The 16,234-nt window shown below is 39.5% G+C and overlaps 1 protein-coding gene across 8 annotated transcripts in view; it reads left to right on the top strand.

Moving 5' to 3' along the window:
• Window positions 1-16,234, top strand: part of ASB4 (ankyrin repeat and SOCS box containing 4) — a 149,120-nt gene that overhangs the window by 72,428 nt on the left and 60,458 nt on the right. For all 8 annotated transcript variants that reach the window (XM_060020502.1, XM_060020499.1, XM_060020498.1 and 5 more), the window contains one exon: window positions 8,810-9,109. In XM_060020502.1, the coding sequence (XP_059876485.1) occupies window positions 8,810-9,109 (300 nt within the window). The remainder of the gene's footprint in view (window positions 1-8,809; window positions 9,110-16,234) is intronic.

The following is a 16,234-nucleotide window of genomic DNA, read 5'->3' as shown; positions in this document are numbered from 1 at the left end:
TTGGGGGGTGAAAAAAAGAGAACAGTAACATTCTTATGCATGCCAGGTGGATGAATGGAAGAAATGTTAGGATTTGTGGCCATATCTTCAGGGTTTATGCAGGAAATCGTGTGTGTGTGTGTGTGTGCGTGTGTGTGTGTGTGTGTGCACGTACACGTGTGCGTATAGAAAGAAATACACTTACTCTCTGTTTAATATGAATATGGGTATAATAATCTGTCTCTTCAATCTTAATCCCAGATTGAAGCCTCATTTTCTTCAGTTTCTTCAGATATTTTCACATGGCTTCCAGCCTCATTATCAGACTTTTTATTTTAGTCAGGAATGGAAGTGATGCATAGAATCCTAGTTGCTAGCCAAGCAGAGTAGACCTAAGTGGTTACATCAGTTTCTAAGTCACAGAGGAATTCCCAGGGACTAGTGTAGAGCTGAGCAGGCTACACTGGTCATTTGTTAGTTAGAATTAGTTCCTTTCTGAATAATTCTAAGGAATGAGACGCTTTGTGGCCTTGAAGGGTATGTGACTAGATTAAACTTTGTGAGACTTTATTAAATCACAGCAGACTTTTTGGATGTTGAATGCTGTTGAATTGCTATGCATTCGTTTTTGATTTTTTTAAGCACTTTTCAAAATCTCTACAACAGAAAAGTGCACAATTCATAAGTGTGAAGCTTGGTTAATTTTCACAAAATAAACAAACATATGCAACCAGCATCCAGAAGAAGAAATAGAACATTACCTATTTACTTTTTATTTTTTTAATTTTTATTTATTTATGGCTGTGATGGATCTTCGTTTCTGTGCAAGGGCTTTCTCTAGTGTGGCAAGCGGGGGCCACTCTTCATCGCCCATGCAGGCTCAGCAATTGTGGCTCACGGGCCCAGTTGCTCTGCGGCATGTGGGATCTTCCCAGACCAGGGCTCGAACCCATGTCCCCTGCATTGGCAGGCAGATTCTCAACCACTGCGCCACCAGGGAAGCCCTACCTATTTACTTTTAAAGTGTGGGAATCTTCAGGTTTTAGTAATTTGGGGCCTACTAAGCAAGACAATGTGTAAAATCTAGAACATACTATGCTACCTTTAAATTTGCTTGTGTAATTAGTAATGTAATCTGTATTCATCATTTGTCCTGTGGAAGATCAACAGTGGTACGTTTAATCCCAAATAATTTTTGTTTCTTTTAGGACATAGGATTTTTAAAAGTGACCACATTTTCTCCCCTAATTATGGTATGTTTAAGTCAGTATGAATGCAAGTTTATACTTTTTGTAAAGGCAACTCAGAAGTCTGTTGGTGAAGAAATCAGCTTGGAATCTAAACATTGCAACCCCCAATCCACAATCTAAATGGTACACTAATAATCAAAAGTTGACCTCCTAAGCAAGTATAAAATATGGACTTTGTGAGGAAGGTAGAACAAAGTGTCTGGAAATTCACTTCTGCTTCCCCGTCTCATTGAGTAACTTCTCTCACCTGTGAGACAGAGAACAGATTTAGAAGCCAGCATCCAGATTCAGATGGCGAGCCCTGCCTAGCCCCAGCACCTAATAATGATTCTTAAAGTTTGAGACATCTCATTCTATTTTTTCAAGTTATTTTAAACTTCATAATCAAATCTTCAGATAAAATTATGTTTTATCCATTAAAAATATTTCTCTCACACTTTGTAAAGCAAACATTAAAAACATTCTGGTTGGGACTTCCCTGGTGGTCCAGTGGTTAAGAATCCACCTTCCGATGCAGGGGACGCAGGTATGGTCCCTGGTGGGGGAACTAAGATCCCCCATGCCGTGGGGAACGAAACCAGCGCACTATAGAGCCCTCGAGCCACAACTAGAGAGAAGCCCACGTGCTGCAACTAAGACCCGACGCAGCCAAATAATAATAAAATAAAATTTTTAAGAAAAGCCATTCTTTAAAAAAAAGAAGCATTCTGGTTGGCATTTGCATTATCTCCTAGAGAATGGCAGATACATGGGTCTGAAAAGTAAAAACAAGTAAGCAAAATTACATCTACCAGCTGACCACTTTAAAATGGGAATGAAGTGAAGAAAAGTTAAATACACGAACAACTTTTAACTGCCAAATGCAATTAGCAGTTGAATAGTCAAGGGATGTCAATGATACAAAGTTTGTTATGAGCCAAGCGCACAGTATTTATAGTGAAAGTGGGTCTCTAAGAAAACGCAAAGCTATTCATATTGGTTCTCACTAGGCCATCTCCATACGGGAAACGTGAATATCCATAAAGCTGTTTCCAAAGGTTTTTCAACCACACATTTGATTCTCCTTCAGATGCATGAGCCTTGGCTCATTAATGTTACAGGCAGAATATCATACTTATCTCTTTGGTATGGAATTCCCTAGTCAGCAAGGTTAATCAGCGTAATGCACCTGAAGTACTTCGTTTATGGCCCAAAGCCTCAGGTTCTTTGGTTGATAGTCATATTTTTAATTAAAATAACCAATGAATGATTTCACTGGAAAACTTTCTGGCAGGTACTCTATCTACTTTACTAAGTAGCAACTGCCTTCCAAATATCTTGAAAGCTCTTATTTTCACTCTCTTAATGAGTCATCTTCTTATCACCTAATTTTCCTCTTTACCAGAAATTCACTCTCCTACTTTCCTATTGCCATCCCAGGGTTCTTTTCCTTTCCTAGATGTTCAGATTTTTTTCTTTTAAATTTTATATTTCAAGCTTATTTTTTTTTCTCTCCTGGGGAAACTCTGAGATTTATCCTGAAAATATTAGCTATTAAAAAGTAGGTAAGAATTGTGCTCCAGCCTGTAATCCTTCAGGACTGTGTAAATACGTGGACACAGCAGAGCAAATGTCTGCTTATCCAGCCACGAGCAGTGTGTGTAACCTTTGGCTGTAATAACAGAGGCTTCTTGTGTGTGGGGTTCTTTGGACTCAGATAACATTACAGCTGATAACTGTGGCAGAGCCGAGCTTAGCTGAAGATTTACCAGAGATGTGTATATCCCCCCAAACACTGGAGCAGAATCAACCCTTCTTCCAAAAGGTGGCCCAAACACTTCGCTCCTTACTGTATTTCCTGAACCACGGGTTTTCTACTCAGTGACTCAGGCATATCTCTGGATTCAGATTTAAATTAAACACACACACACACACACACACACACACACACACACACACGATTGGTCTGTGTATTTTTGTAGGGGCATAACTCCTAAATTCCTTTAGAACTTTGCCGAGAATTGATATCGGTTTGGAGGTGGACTGCATATAGCTTTCAGATTTGGGGGAGACTAGGTATACAAACATGGGCACTTCCTGCTACTTAATCTCTGCAAGATATTTATCCTCATTTGTAAAGTGGAGGCTTTGTCAAGACCCCCTCTAGATCTCCTGCATGCTGATAATCTTCAATGTTTAGAAGGGGAAATTATAGAAACAGATTAAGTGTCATGGTCTGGGGAAGGTAAAAAGTAATGGTAGATGCTATAAACCCACATGGGTGTGGCCTATATTTGAGAGTTCTCTCTGGGATGTTTTCCTAGGAGAAAGAATCTGTATTTTCTTCTCAGTTAAGCTCATTGCTCAAGCAGAGCTCAAGCAGAAGGCATCACTGCCCACGGACTGCAGACCCAGGGTGAGAACCAAGTAGTTTACATTAGGGGAAGCAGTGCCTTCCTCACGTCTGGCCCCATCAAGGGCTTTGTTCCTGGGTTTTACTCCCTCCTTACAGTCCTTTGGGCAATCTGAGCACACAGTCAAAGGGCATCCTGGACTCTGCAGAAGTGAGCAGAGGGGGGCCCTTTGAAAGACAAATGCGAAGAATAAATCACATTTTGAGTTCTGAAGCCCTGGGACAATATTGCTGTGGAAAGAAGGGAGAGTGTACAAAATGAATCTGCCTGATTAGTTAACTGTATTTCTGTCATGCTGTGACCATTGGGGTTACATTTTGTAGGACAAATTTTGATCTCTTGACATACCAGTGTCGACACAAATGTGTTAATGGGTGCTGCATCACTGTGGTTTTTTGGCAATGGCATTACCTCAGGTTTGGTCCTCAGTGAGGGTAGGTGTGGTGGAAAGGACACTCCTGCTTGTTTCCACACTTGGTACACAGTGACCTGTGACCGTATCGTCATTTAAAGGTTGTGACTGGGGCTTTCCTGGTGGCGCAGTGGTTGAGAGTCTGCCTGCCGATGCAGGGGACGCGGGTTCATGTCCCGGTCTGGGAAGATCCCACATGCCGCGGAGCGGCTGGGTCCGTGAGCCATGGCCACTGAGCCTGTGTGTCCGGAGCCTGTGCTCCGCAACAGGAGAGGCCACAATAGTGAGAGACCTGCGTACAGCAAAAAAAAAAAAAGAAAAAAAAAGGTGGTGACTGTATGTGTGTGGCCTGTTTGCTGTGGACTGCTTTTGTCTCTTCAGTGGGCTTTCCTGCTTTGCAAGGGCTTGAATTATCCAGAAACTCCTCCCCACTACCCCCCACCAAAGTTCTGCAATGTAGCTTCAAGATACATTGCGACAGACCCTGATCTGTATCCGGCTATCTATTCTCTTCCTATCTCTCCACTCAGCTCCCTAGGGGCACCAGCTAAGGGGTCTTGCTGCCACCCACTCATCTACGTTCCTACCACCCACATTCCTTTCTAGGAGAGGTGAGTTGTAGGCGCAATTTCATTTATGAGGTTAGCTGAATTCCAACACCTGGCCATCTCTGAGCCCAATTTACTGGTTAATGATTATGATTATAGGACACGGAGATGAAACTGATTGAGAGGTCAAGGATGACCGATTCATGTAATAAACAGGCAGGATAGATTCTCTAAGTGCTCCTGGGAACTTAGGAGGAAGAAAAAAAAATCAACAAATATATCTCCATGTCAGAGATGTGACATATAGATGAATTCGGGATCTTCTTTCTTTCCTTATGATTTGTGAAGCAGGCTTGGCACTAAACCTATTCTACTTCCACAAAGACAAAGACAGATGGAAACCCTGCATTGCAGATATTCTGAGTCCATTAGCTTGGACTGAGGCAGACGACTTATGGCTCCAGCAGGCTGAAAAAGTGGCAGTTTTCTCATCTGGAAAATGAAAGGCTTGGACTGGATAATCTTCCCTCCAGCGCTAACATTCTGTGTTTCTTTGATTTTACATCAAAATGGTGTTTTCTTAATCAGCTCTCTGCTGCTTCCTTTCTGAGATCATTTTTCTTACCACTACAGAAGCAGACTTGAGTTTCCAATCAGTTGCTGCATAGAGCTGCCTAATCTTTGCTGTTAATTGGCAAGCAAAACACACTCCAGTTTTCAGATCTGGAACCAGCTTCTTTGCAAGAGAGTTAGAAGAGGCTGTCTTTGCAAATTGCTTGTAGAGGAAACTTGAGTATTAAGATGACTAAGTATTGGTGTTAAGTGATTCCTTCCTTATCAAAAGCAGGTTGCATACCATATAGCTTAAAAACTATGCTTGGAACACAGATTCAATGTGCACAGCTAAATGGAAATGTATATATGGATATATACAAATGTATTGTGTGTGCATATCTATTTACACACACAGGCACAGGGTTGATCCTCCCCAGTCCAGACTGTCTGTGAAACTATTTGTCTCTACCAGGGAAAATCCATATCACCAAATACCTTTCAGTGTCTGAAATCTGGAATTAGTATCTTAGAACTTAATTCTATTGTATGAATACAGATTCCTACATAAATTCAGATAATCCTAAGAGGGTCACACTTTAAACAATCCTCAGTCTATTAGACCTTAGTGTAAATTAACTTTGGATTTCTTTTTAAAGAACAACTTTGGATAAGGGGAGAGTTGGGAGGACGAGAAAGCAAAATGGCCCTAGAATTCTGAGTGAGATGAAAAGAGACTAAAGTGTGTGTGTGTGTGTGTGTGTGTCTGTCTGTCTGTCTGTCTGTCTGTCTTTCTGTCTGTCTAGGTTGGAGGGTGGGCCATAGAAAAACAAAATTCTGGTTGGGAGCATTCATTCCCTCAGGATTAATCAGCATTGTGCATAACCCTATAAATAACCTCTTTTAAAAAATATAAGTTTATTTATTTTTCGCTGCGTTTGGTCTTCATTGCTGTGCATGGGCTTTCTCTAATTGTGGCAAGCAGGGGCTACTTTTCGTTGGCAGTGCACGGGTTTCTCATTGCGGTGGTTTCTCTTGTTGCGGAGCACAGGCTCTAGACGCGTGGGCTTCAGTAGTTGCGGCTTATGGGCTCTAGAGTGCAGGTTCAGTAGTTGTGGCTCACGGGCTTAGTTGCTCCACAGCATGTGGCATCTTCCTGGACCAGGGCTTGAACCCGTGTCCCCTGCACTGGCAGACACATTCTCAACCACTGCACCACCAGGGTAGCCCTAAATGGCCTTTTTAAACTAAATTATTTTTCCTCCTGGCCAGGAGCACAACAGTTTATTTTAATTTTATTTATTTTTATAAATAGTAATACACGCATAATGTACTAAATTTAAAAGCTCAAGGGGAGCATTGAAGGATAAGTAAATCTATGTTCTTGTCCCCCAGTCCCCACCAGTGCAACCAGTTTCTTGTGTTAGGTGTTTATAAATATTTTCTTACCTGTTAGCCTTTATGCACGCTCTTCGGCTCCCTGCTTCTCTCATTCAATAATATATCTTGAGATTTTTTCCATACCAGTATACACAGAACCGCCCCCTTCTTTGTAATGACTGTATAGTGTTCCACTGTACGGATGTACATACTTTATTTAAACAGTCTCCTATTGATGAAGATTGAGGTTGTTTCCAATCACTAACCATTAAGAACAATGCTGTAGTGTAGTGCATGTTGTTGTCCTGGGCCAAGTTACCAGGATTTATAACTCCCAGGAACTTCATACTCTTCATAAAGAGTTCAATGCAAGTAGTGTTCCTGGGAGTTGTGTAATACAGTGGCCCTTATATGGCATTTCACACATGAGTGAATGTACTTGTAGGATAAATACCCAGGAGTGGTGCGTAGGTAGTTCTTTTCACTTAAATGAGAGACTTTTAATATCTAATCACCAGGCCCACCTTTAACGTGGTCATCATCCTCTGAGTGCCCTCCAGATGCTCAGTTTTGTTGCCCAGAAGTATTTACAATATTTTAGATTTTTCTGACCTCATCTAATCAGTGAAGAATACAACTTGTACTTCTCTTGTTCTGGCTGCTATACCCTATTAATGTAGCTAAAGATTGTATCAGCATTTGGGCAGCTTCATCTTACCGTTGGCTCATTTCTAGATTATTGTCAACCCAAATACTTAGGTTTTTCCTCAAATAAATTACCATTAAATCATAATCTGCTGGGACTTCCCTGGTGGTTCAGTGGTTAAGACTCCACACTTCCAATGCAGGGGACGTGTGTTCAATCCCTGGTTGGGGAATGAAGATCCCATATCCCACGTGGTGCAGCCAAAATATTAAATAAATAAATAAAGACGATCTTTCCAAAAAAAATCTAAGAAAAATAAAGAAACTCATAATCTGCTTACTTTGTACTCGCATAGTGGCATTTTTACAACCGATTGTAAAAACAAACTTCTGATTTATCCATGTTAAAATTTATATTGTTGTTTCCACCCTAGAGTCTCTTCTAAGCTGTTGAGCTATATCTACATCTTCATCTTGCCATTAAATATTTCATCTTTCTGTACCTGTTTTCCATTCTCCACTCACAGTGAGCTTAATGCCGTGGCTCTGGGTATTGACATTGAAAAAGGATTTATAAAGTTATCTTTGTTATAGCTTGTCAAAATGGCAATCATTGGACACTTGGGAAAAAGGGACTAGTTCAGTGTTCAGAAGTCAGAGGTAAGAGGGAAAAAGGAAAGAGAGAGAGGGTGAGAGGGAGGGAGGGTGGGAGAAGAGAGAGAGAGAGAGAGAGAGATTTTCAACAGCTAATGGGATTTAAGATCTCAGTTCTAGGAACAGCTATGCTTCTCCTGACCAATTAATCTGTGTATAGCTTGTGGGCATAGTTAATTGTGCAACACATCATGTTTTCCTGTTTATTTTGGCTGCTGGGAAGTTCAAAGGCAAATTTACAGTGTGGTTCTAGCATATATACAACACAGTTTATATTTTGGGTACCTATCTGACCCTGGACCTCTTTTTATTTTCCTTCCTTATTTTGCCTTCCTTATTTTTTCCTTTGCCCTTATTTTCTAGATCATTAAAAAAAAAATCTTGTGTAAAATTTGTAAGCTGCTATAAATTCTTCTTAATTCTTCTTCGGAAAGAGGTGTTGTATAAACTGATAGACAGGCAAATAAAATCTTGGTGTGACAAATTTTCTAAAGACATCAAATACATTCATACCTTAGCTTGACAATAGCAACAACTAGAGGGAAAAAGAACTGTGATGGAATGAAAATTATAAGCTTGTAAGTAACAGCTTTGGAATCATTCAAGACAATGATTGGGAGTTTAAAAAAATCTTTAATAAGAATGTCCTGTAAATCATCACGTAAAATAAAATGCAGTCACATAAATGAAGGTCTCAAACACAAATGCCTTGGACAGCCAGGAAGGTAAAGTAAATGAAGGACCATAATAGGGTCCTTCATAATAGGGAAGAGTAGAAAGGGAAGAGTAGAAAGCCCCTGTCCCATTTAAGTAATCCAAATACACTACTAAGCTAAACATTTGCAGATTCATCAGCCACTAGTTTACAACTTCCAAATCATCCCCCAATTTTATAAATGTGACGAAAGTAAAATACTTTGTAAAAATCCTCACTAATTCTCACAGGGAGAAATCCTAGGCCAAGAAGTTAAACTTTCTCTCCCTTTCTTTTTTCAGGTTATTGGTTGCCTAGTTACAAATTAAAGTCTTCCTGGGCCACGGGCCTGCATCTCTCTGTCTTGTTTGGTCACGTGGAATGTCTTCTGGTGCTACTGGACCACAATGCTACAATCAACTGTAGACCTAATGGGAAAACCCCTCTTCATGTGGCTTGTGAAATGGCCAACTTGGATTGTGTTAAGATTCTCTGTGACCGTGGAGCAAAGCTCAATTGCTACTCCTTAAGTGGACACACAGCTTTACACTTCTGTACAACTCCAAGCTCCATCCTGTGTGCCAAGCAATTGGTTTGGAGAGGTAAGTCTTTCTGGGTGGCTGACATTGTCATCTACTTGCCCAGTCATGGTTTTGAAAATTGGTGACCCTTACTTACCTCCGGCAATGTAGTACATATCTCTATTCATTAAGCCTAATTCAGGGGGCCCTAAAAATATGTAGAGAGATAGTTATGTTGGCCCCAGTCATTCAGTGATGATCACATTGAATTCTTATTACTGTTTTAATTGTAGGAGTCTCGTTAATTAACACATGTATTTAACAAATATTTATTAGCTTCTAGGATGTCAGGTAATGTGCTAAGAAAGTAAAAAGAGAAAATAGTTTCTGACTTCTAGGAGCTTATATTCTAGTAGGGGAGATGAATATTGATGAAATAAATTATAAATACATAACTGTAAATTGGGAAAGGAGCAAAATAAGGTGCTATGAAAGAGAACGTCAGGAGTAAACTATTATAAAATGTGTAAAACTTCTCTAAAGATACAATATTTAAGCTGAAACTTTATAATGAGAAGGAGCTGGCCATTAAAAACAAGAGCAAAGAAGAAAAGTCTAGGGATAGGGAATAGCATGTGCAAAGTTGCTAGGGGAGCAAAAAACTTGGAATATCCAACACATGGAAGAAGGCCAGTATGGCCAGAGTATCATGGGGGGGGTGGTGGTGGGAGGGATAAGAGGGTAGAGGGTAGTGCCGCCAGATGACATTGGATGTGTCAGATCATATATGGCCTGATGGGTGCCGAGTGTGGGGTTTAGAAATGGAGCCACTGAAAAGTTTAAAGCAAGGCAATGACACGGTTTAATTTTCACTTAAGATCATCAATATGGGGTCATTCATAAGCTGGGTTGGAGAAGGCCAAGAATGGAAGCAGGGAGACCAGCAGGGAAACTCTGGCAATAGTGTAGGTGGGGGAGATGATGATTTGCACTAAGGGGAAAGCTTGGATAGGAAAATTAGAAAATGGGTTTGCAATATGTTTTAGAATCAGAATTGGTGGGACTTGGAGATGGATTTGATATAGGTGGGGGTGGGGCTGGGTGACAGAAAAGGAAGTTTCAAGAATCATTGCTAGGTTTCTGGCTTTAGAAAATGGCTGGATAGTGATGCCATTTTTTAAGATGGGAAAACTTGGGGAAGAAGCATGTATGTGGGGAAGATCGTTATACCATTTTTTTTTAAGTTGGGTTTACAGAGGTATAATTTATATACCGTAAGTTCACTGTTTTTGAGTAATAGAGAGTCGTGAAACCATTCACCACAATTATCTCAAAAAATCCCCCGATGCCCTTGGTAGTTAATTCCCTCACTCTCCCCCGACCCCTGGCAACTGTTGATCTGTTTTCTGTCCCTTTAGTTTCATCTTTTCAGAATGTCATATTAATTAAATTATACAGTATGTAACCTTTTGAGGCTGGTTTCTCCAGTGTAGCATAATGCATTTGAGATTCATCAATGTGACTGCACTCACCAGTAAATCAGACCTTTTTATTGCTGAATAGTATTCCGTGTATAGATGTAACACAGTTTATTGACTCCCTAGTAGAGGGGCGTTTGGATTGCTTCTAGTTTTTGACAGTTTTGAAAAAAGCTGCTCTAAACATTTGCATACACGTTCTTGTATGGACATGTTTCATTTCTCTTGGGTAAACACCTAGGAATGGGAAGCTGGGTTGTATGGTAAGTTTATAAGAAACTGCCAAACTGTTTTCCAAAGTGCTTCTACCCTTTTGCATTTCCTCCAGCAGTGTGTAAGAGTTCCTGTTATCCTCCATCCTTGTCAGAACTTCGTAATGTCAGATTTTTAAAGATTGTTTTAGCCATTATAATAAGTATTAATAGCATCTCATTATGCTTTTAATTTGAATTCCTCTAATGACCAAAGACATTGAGTATGTTTTCATGTATTTGTCTGCCAGCTGTGTGTTCACTTTGGTGAAATATCTGTTCATTTCTTTTGCTGCTTTTTTTTTTTTTTTTTTTTTTTTTTTTTGCGGTATGCAGGCCTCTCACTGTTGTGGCCTCTCCCGTTGCGGAGCACAGGCTCCGGACGCGCAGGCTCAGCAGCCATGGCTCACGGGCCCAGCCGCTCTGCGGCATGTGGGATCTTCCCGGACCGGGGCACAAACCCGTGTCCCCTGCCTCAGCAGGCGGACTCTCAACCACTGCGCCACCAGGGAAGCCCGCTTTTTTTTTTTTTTTTTAATGGTTGTTTTCTTGTTATTGATCTGTGAGAGTTCTTAATATATTTTGGATACTAGCCCTTTGTCAAATACGTATTTTGCAAATATTTTAATTCATTCTTTGGATTTTCATTTTTCTAATGGTGTTTTTAAAAGAGCAGAAGTATTTAATTTTGATAAATTCAGTTTATCAATTTTTACCTCTTAATGATTTGTGCTTTCTGTGTTCTAGCTAAGAAATGTTTGATTAACCCAAGTAACAAAGGTTTTCTCCTACGTTTTTCTTCTAGAAGTTTTATAATTTCAGGTTTTACTTTTATGTCTTTGATTGATTTTGAGTTATTTTTTGCATATGGTGTGAGGTATGGGTTGAAGTTCATCTTTTTCATGTATGGATGGCCAATTGTTTCAGCATCATTTGTTGAAAAGATTATTCTTTCACCATTGAATTGTTTTGATATTTTTCTCAAAAGTCAATTGGCCGGGACTTCCCTGGTGGTCCAGTGGTTGAGACCTCACCTTCCAAGGGTGCAGGTTCGATCCCTGGTTGGGGAGCTAAGATCCCACATGCCTCACAGCCAAATAACCAAAACATAAAACAGAAGCAGTATTGTAACAAATTCAATAAATACTTTAAAAATGGTCCACATAAAAAAAATCTTAAAAAAAAAGTCAATTGGCCAAATATGTATGGGTCCATTGATCTATATATCTATTTTTTGCTAATCCTCCACTGACTTGGTTGTTTTATATCAAGTCTCAAAAGCACATAGAGTGAGTCCTTCTAGGTTAGTTTTAAACATGAGAGGTTTCAGACCTCTTTGAGACATCAAAGTGAATAAGTCAAGGATGCACTTGATATAAAAGTATATATTTCAGAAAAGAGCTCTGAACTAAAGCAGTAAGTTTAGGAGCCATTTGGCCTATAGATTGTATTTGAAGCCAAGGAAATCAATGAACTCACCTGAATAAACAGTGTAGAGAGATAAAAGAGAACTTAGGACCAAGCTCTGACAAATTCTTATGTTTCGAGGTTAGCAGGATGGAGAGGAGGCAATAAAAGAGAGTGAAATTATTCTAGGGTTTTGATTTCTCTTCCTTGTGATAACCACTTTCCTCTATAATTCTTTATTTCTAAGAATGTGTTAAAATATTCCACACTAAAAAAAAAAAAAAGAGTGAAATGGATTGATAAATGAAGTTGGAGAAAATCCAAGAGCATTTTTGGCATCAGAGAAACTAAGAAAAAGGCGGGTTCAAGAATGGGGGAGTGGTCAGCTGTACTGATAGCTACTGAGAGGTTTAATCAGATGTTCATTAGATTAAGTGACAGAGTTATCACTGACAAAAGTAGTTTTGATGAAATGGTAGGTGCAGAAGCCAGATCAGAAGATGTGAATGGGAGGTTAGAAACTAGAGATGGCATATGCTGACAACTGGTAAAAGAAATTTGGCTGCAAATGTGAGCATAAGAGTAGCATGATTGCTGAAGGGGGTTTGGAGGGGGGGGCGTTTGTCACAGGAGACTATTATCTACAGTTGAAGATAAAAGGAAATGTTTGGGGACTTCCCTGGTGGCGCAGTGGTTAAGAATCCGCCTGCCAATGCAGGGAACATGGGTTCGAGCCCTGGTCCAGGAAGATCCCACGTGCCGCGAAGCAACTAAGCCCGTGCGCCACAACTACTGAGCCTGCTCTCTAGAGCCCGTGAGCCACAACTACTGAGCCCGTGTGCCACAACTACTGAAGCCCGCACACCTAGAGCCTGTGCTCTGCAACAAGAGAAGCCACCGCAATGAGAAGCCTGCGCACCGCAACGAAGAGTAGCCCCCACCTGCCGCAACTACAGAAGGCCCCTGCGCAGCAACGAAGACCCAGTGCGACCAAAAAAAAAAAAAAAAAAAGGAAATGTTTGTACACTGAAGGAAATGATTTATAGAAAGCAAACAGTTGAAGATGCATGAAACAGGATAACTGAAAGGTCCAAATCTTAGAGAAGTTGAGATGGGGTGAAATCCAGAGACCTTGAGACACATCCTCCTTTTCATCAGGTGAGCCAAAGTAAAAGATGGTTTTAATGCCAGAGCACTTGTACATTTGGTTGTGGTAAGATGAGGGAGTCCCTATCTGGTACAAAGTCATCAGCCAAAATGAGAGCAGAAAGACTGGAAATTGGATGAGAGAGGGGAAGATATGGAAAGGTCATGGGGAAAGAATGGGAGGACATGCTTGAAGATGCTGTGGTCTTCTCAACCTGTGAGAACTAAAGGGAAAAAAAAAATCAACCCAGCTTATTCTCCTTCTTGCCTGCCCTGGGAGGAAGGGCCCAGTGCAGAGATGCTTGGAGAAGGACAGGCATTGATTGGAGCTTATCCACTTTACCTTCCCACATGGGGCCATCACCACCTTTCACATTTACTTATACATTTATTTTTAGATTTAGTTTTTTTAATCTACATTTTAACTAATTAATTTAAACTTTTAAGCTGTTTATCTTCAAAATTTTTGGAAAGTTAAGAAATTATATATTTGTTTAGTTATTGATCTTTTATATCACTACCTTTTCATCAACCATGGAATAACAGTGAGCTCCCGACCTCGTCTTTCCTCAGAGGTGTTACCACACAGCTTTCCCAGAGGACACAGTTATTCCCCATGTGCTTTATCCCTGCCGACAGAGGGAGGCCTACCTAGAGAAGGAGGAGTAAAGAGGTAGGAGGAGACTGAGCAACGCCCCCTGTAGGCTGACACAAGGAATTGGACTGATAACCCAAGAGGAAGAGTAGAAGGAAGTCTGTTAAAGATAACTGACCCTTTAGCACCACGTCATCAAAGGCTGAAGCCATAACAAGAAAGGTAAATTAGAGAACACAAAAATGTTTGTTTCAACATCTGTGTGGCAAACAGATTATAAAATTAAAAAGCAGTCATAAAACTGGGAAAAATATTTGGGACTATATGACAAAGGGCTCATATCCTTACTATGTAAAGAAACTTTAAAAATTAAAGTTAGGAGGGTAACAACTAAGAGAAAAAAAAAAAAAAACACAAAGGGACCAAGAACAGGAATAGGTATTTCAGAAAAAAAACAGGCAAGCATATAAACGACAAATAAAGGTAACATAATGAGCACTTGTATTGTAATCAGTAAAATGTCAATTAAAAATAAGAATTAGATGTTTTGTTGTGTTTATTACATTAACGAAGATATCAAAGATGATAGTACATATGTTGACAAACACGTGGGGCAGTGCTCTCACACAGGCTTAATGGAGTGAAAATGCATATGATTGAGGGGAATATCAAAAGCTTAAAACCTTTTTAAACTCAGAAATTCTGCCTCTAGGATTAGGGACTAATTCAGCACCTTTTGACTCAGGGTTCTCATTGATGTAGGGCCTCAAATTCAGACTTTGGATATATCTCTAAACAAGGTTATACACTGAGTCAGAGATAACTGATGAGAAAGAAAGACATTTATCGTGTAACAGAATTTTGCTTGGTCACGTGATCTGTAGTACACTAGAAATTGAGACTTCTCCTAATTCTATGAGAATCTTCAAAATAGTGGAGTTATAGTGTGTTTTGTTTTATATTTTTGCAATAAAAGCTTTGATTGGTTAAGAAATACATTTAAAATGTACCACAATTTTAAAAGATATATATTGGCATTTTTAATTTTTAATGTACTTAGAGTCTCAAAAAAGTTGCTTGATTTCTTTTTGCACTCAGAGAGTCATTTATATTACTGAAATACTTAAAAAATATTTTTATATATAATAGAAAAATTTAAGCTGTTACCTCCATACCATACAGACGTTAAAAATGATATTGTAAAAGAATGTTTATTGACATAGAAAGATTTAAAAATAAGTTCCTAGGAGTGTATGAACTGCGTAAACTTATTTTTCTAAAAATTATATATGATTATGCATATCAGAAAATAATATATGAATTATGAGTCAAACTTGATAGCATAAGTAATATTTAGCTGTAGCTAAGTAACTTCAAAAAAGCAAATTTGTTATGTCAGATCCTTACTCTTAGAATAAATTTTTTTTTAAGTGTGGTACCTGGAAAATTTTTCAAAACAAAATAAAACTGTAAATCAGGTAATTGGGTAAAATTTCACCCATTTTATGAATGGAGGAAAGGAGAAGAGAAGTGCTTGGAGGTAATCTTCTAGTCTGGAAATTCTAGAAGACTGTCAGCATCTTGCAGCCTTTCTTTTGCATTTTTATGTCTTCAGTTTCTTGGACAGTGCTTGGCACATAGGAAGTACTCAATAAATGATCTCTGACTGATCTGGGAATGGCTCCAGGAGCCCTGACTGCATGGAAGGGAACTACTGCCATCTAGTAAATGGAAACTGTTATGTTCACAGTTAATTAAATGCTGCTGTTGGTCAGTTTTACTCTCTCAGTCTCTAGGGAGATAGCTGAGGGATGAATTTTCTCTCTCCAGGATTATGTGGTAGGCACTTTGAGAAGTCACATACATCACTTTGTAGCTGGACAGAGGGAATGGAGACAGCACACAGACAAGGAAAATAAGTCAGGCTAAACATTAAACTCAGGACCAGAGAAGTCCATTAGAGGAAAACCAATGCCATGGCAACTGAAAACCGATGTAATTTCATTTGCTATTTAATGGGCTTTTTGTGGAAAAGTGCTCTTTGTGGAAAAGGCTAATTGAGGCCAAAAAATTGCATGCAATTTTCTCTTAAAGGATTTTCCCCTATTTTTTCAATGTTGCAGAGCCTGCTTTGTCCTCAGGCTGGATTTTGTCTGCTATTTTTTTGTTTGTCTTTCTACTTAATGCCCCCCATCTTCTGGCCTTTGTTTCCTTTGGTATTAGTATAATAGTGTTCATCAGTTGAGAAGGCTTATTTACCTCAGTGAAAATGTCCTTTCTGTGAATCCTGCATTTCCCTACAAATAAAGAGAGTCAGGTCAGGTTTAGC

The sequence above is a fragment of the Delphinus delphis genome, chromosome 9, assembly GCF_949987515.2.
Source record: "Delphinus delphis chromosome 9, mDelDel1.2, whole genome shotgun sequence".
Taxonomy (NCBI): Eukaryota; Metazoa; Chordata; class Mammalia; order Artiodactyla; family Delphinidae; genus Delphinus; species Delphinus delphis.
The sequence above is the reverse complement of the archived record's forward strand: the minus strand, read 5'-3'. Positions and strand labels throughout refer to the sequence as shown.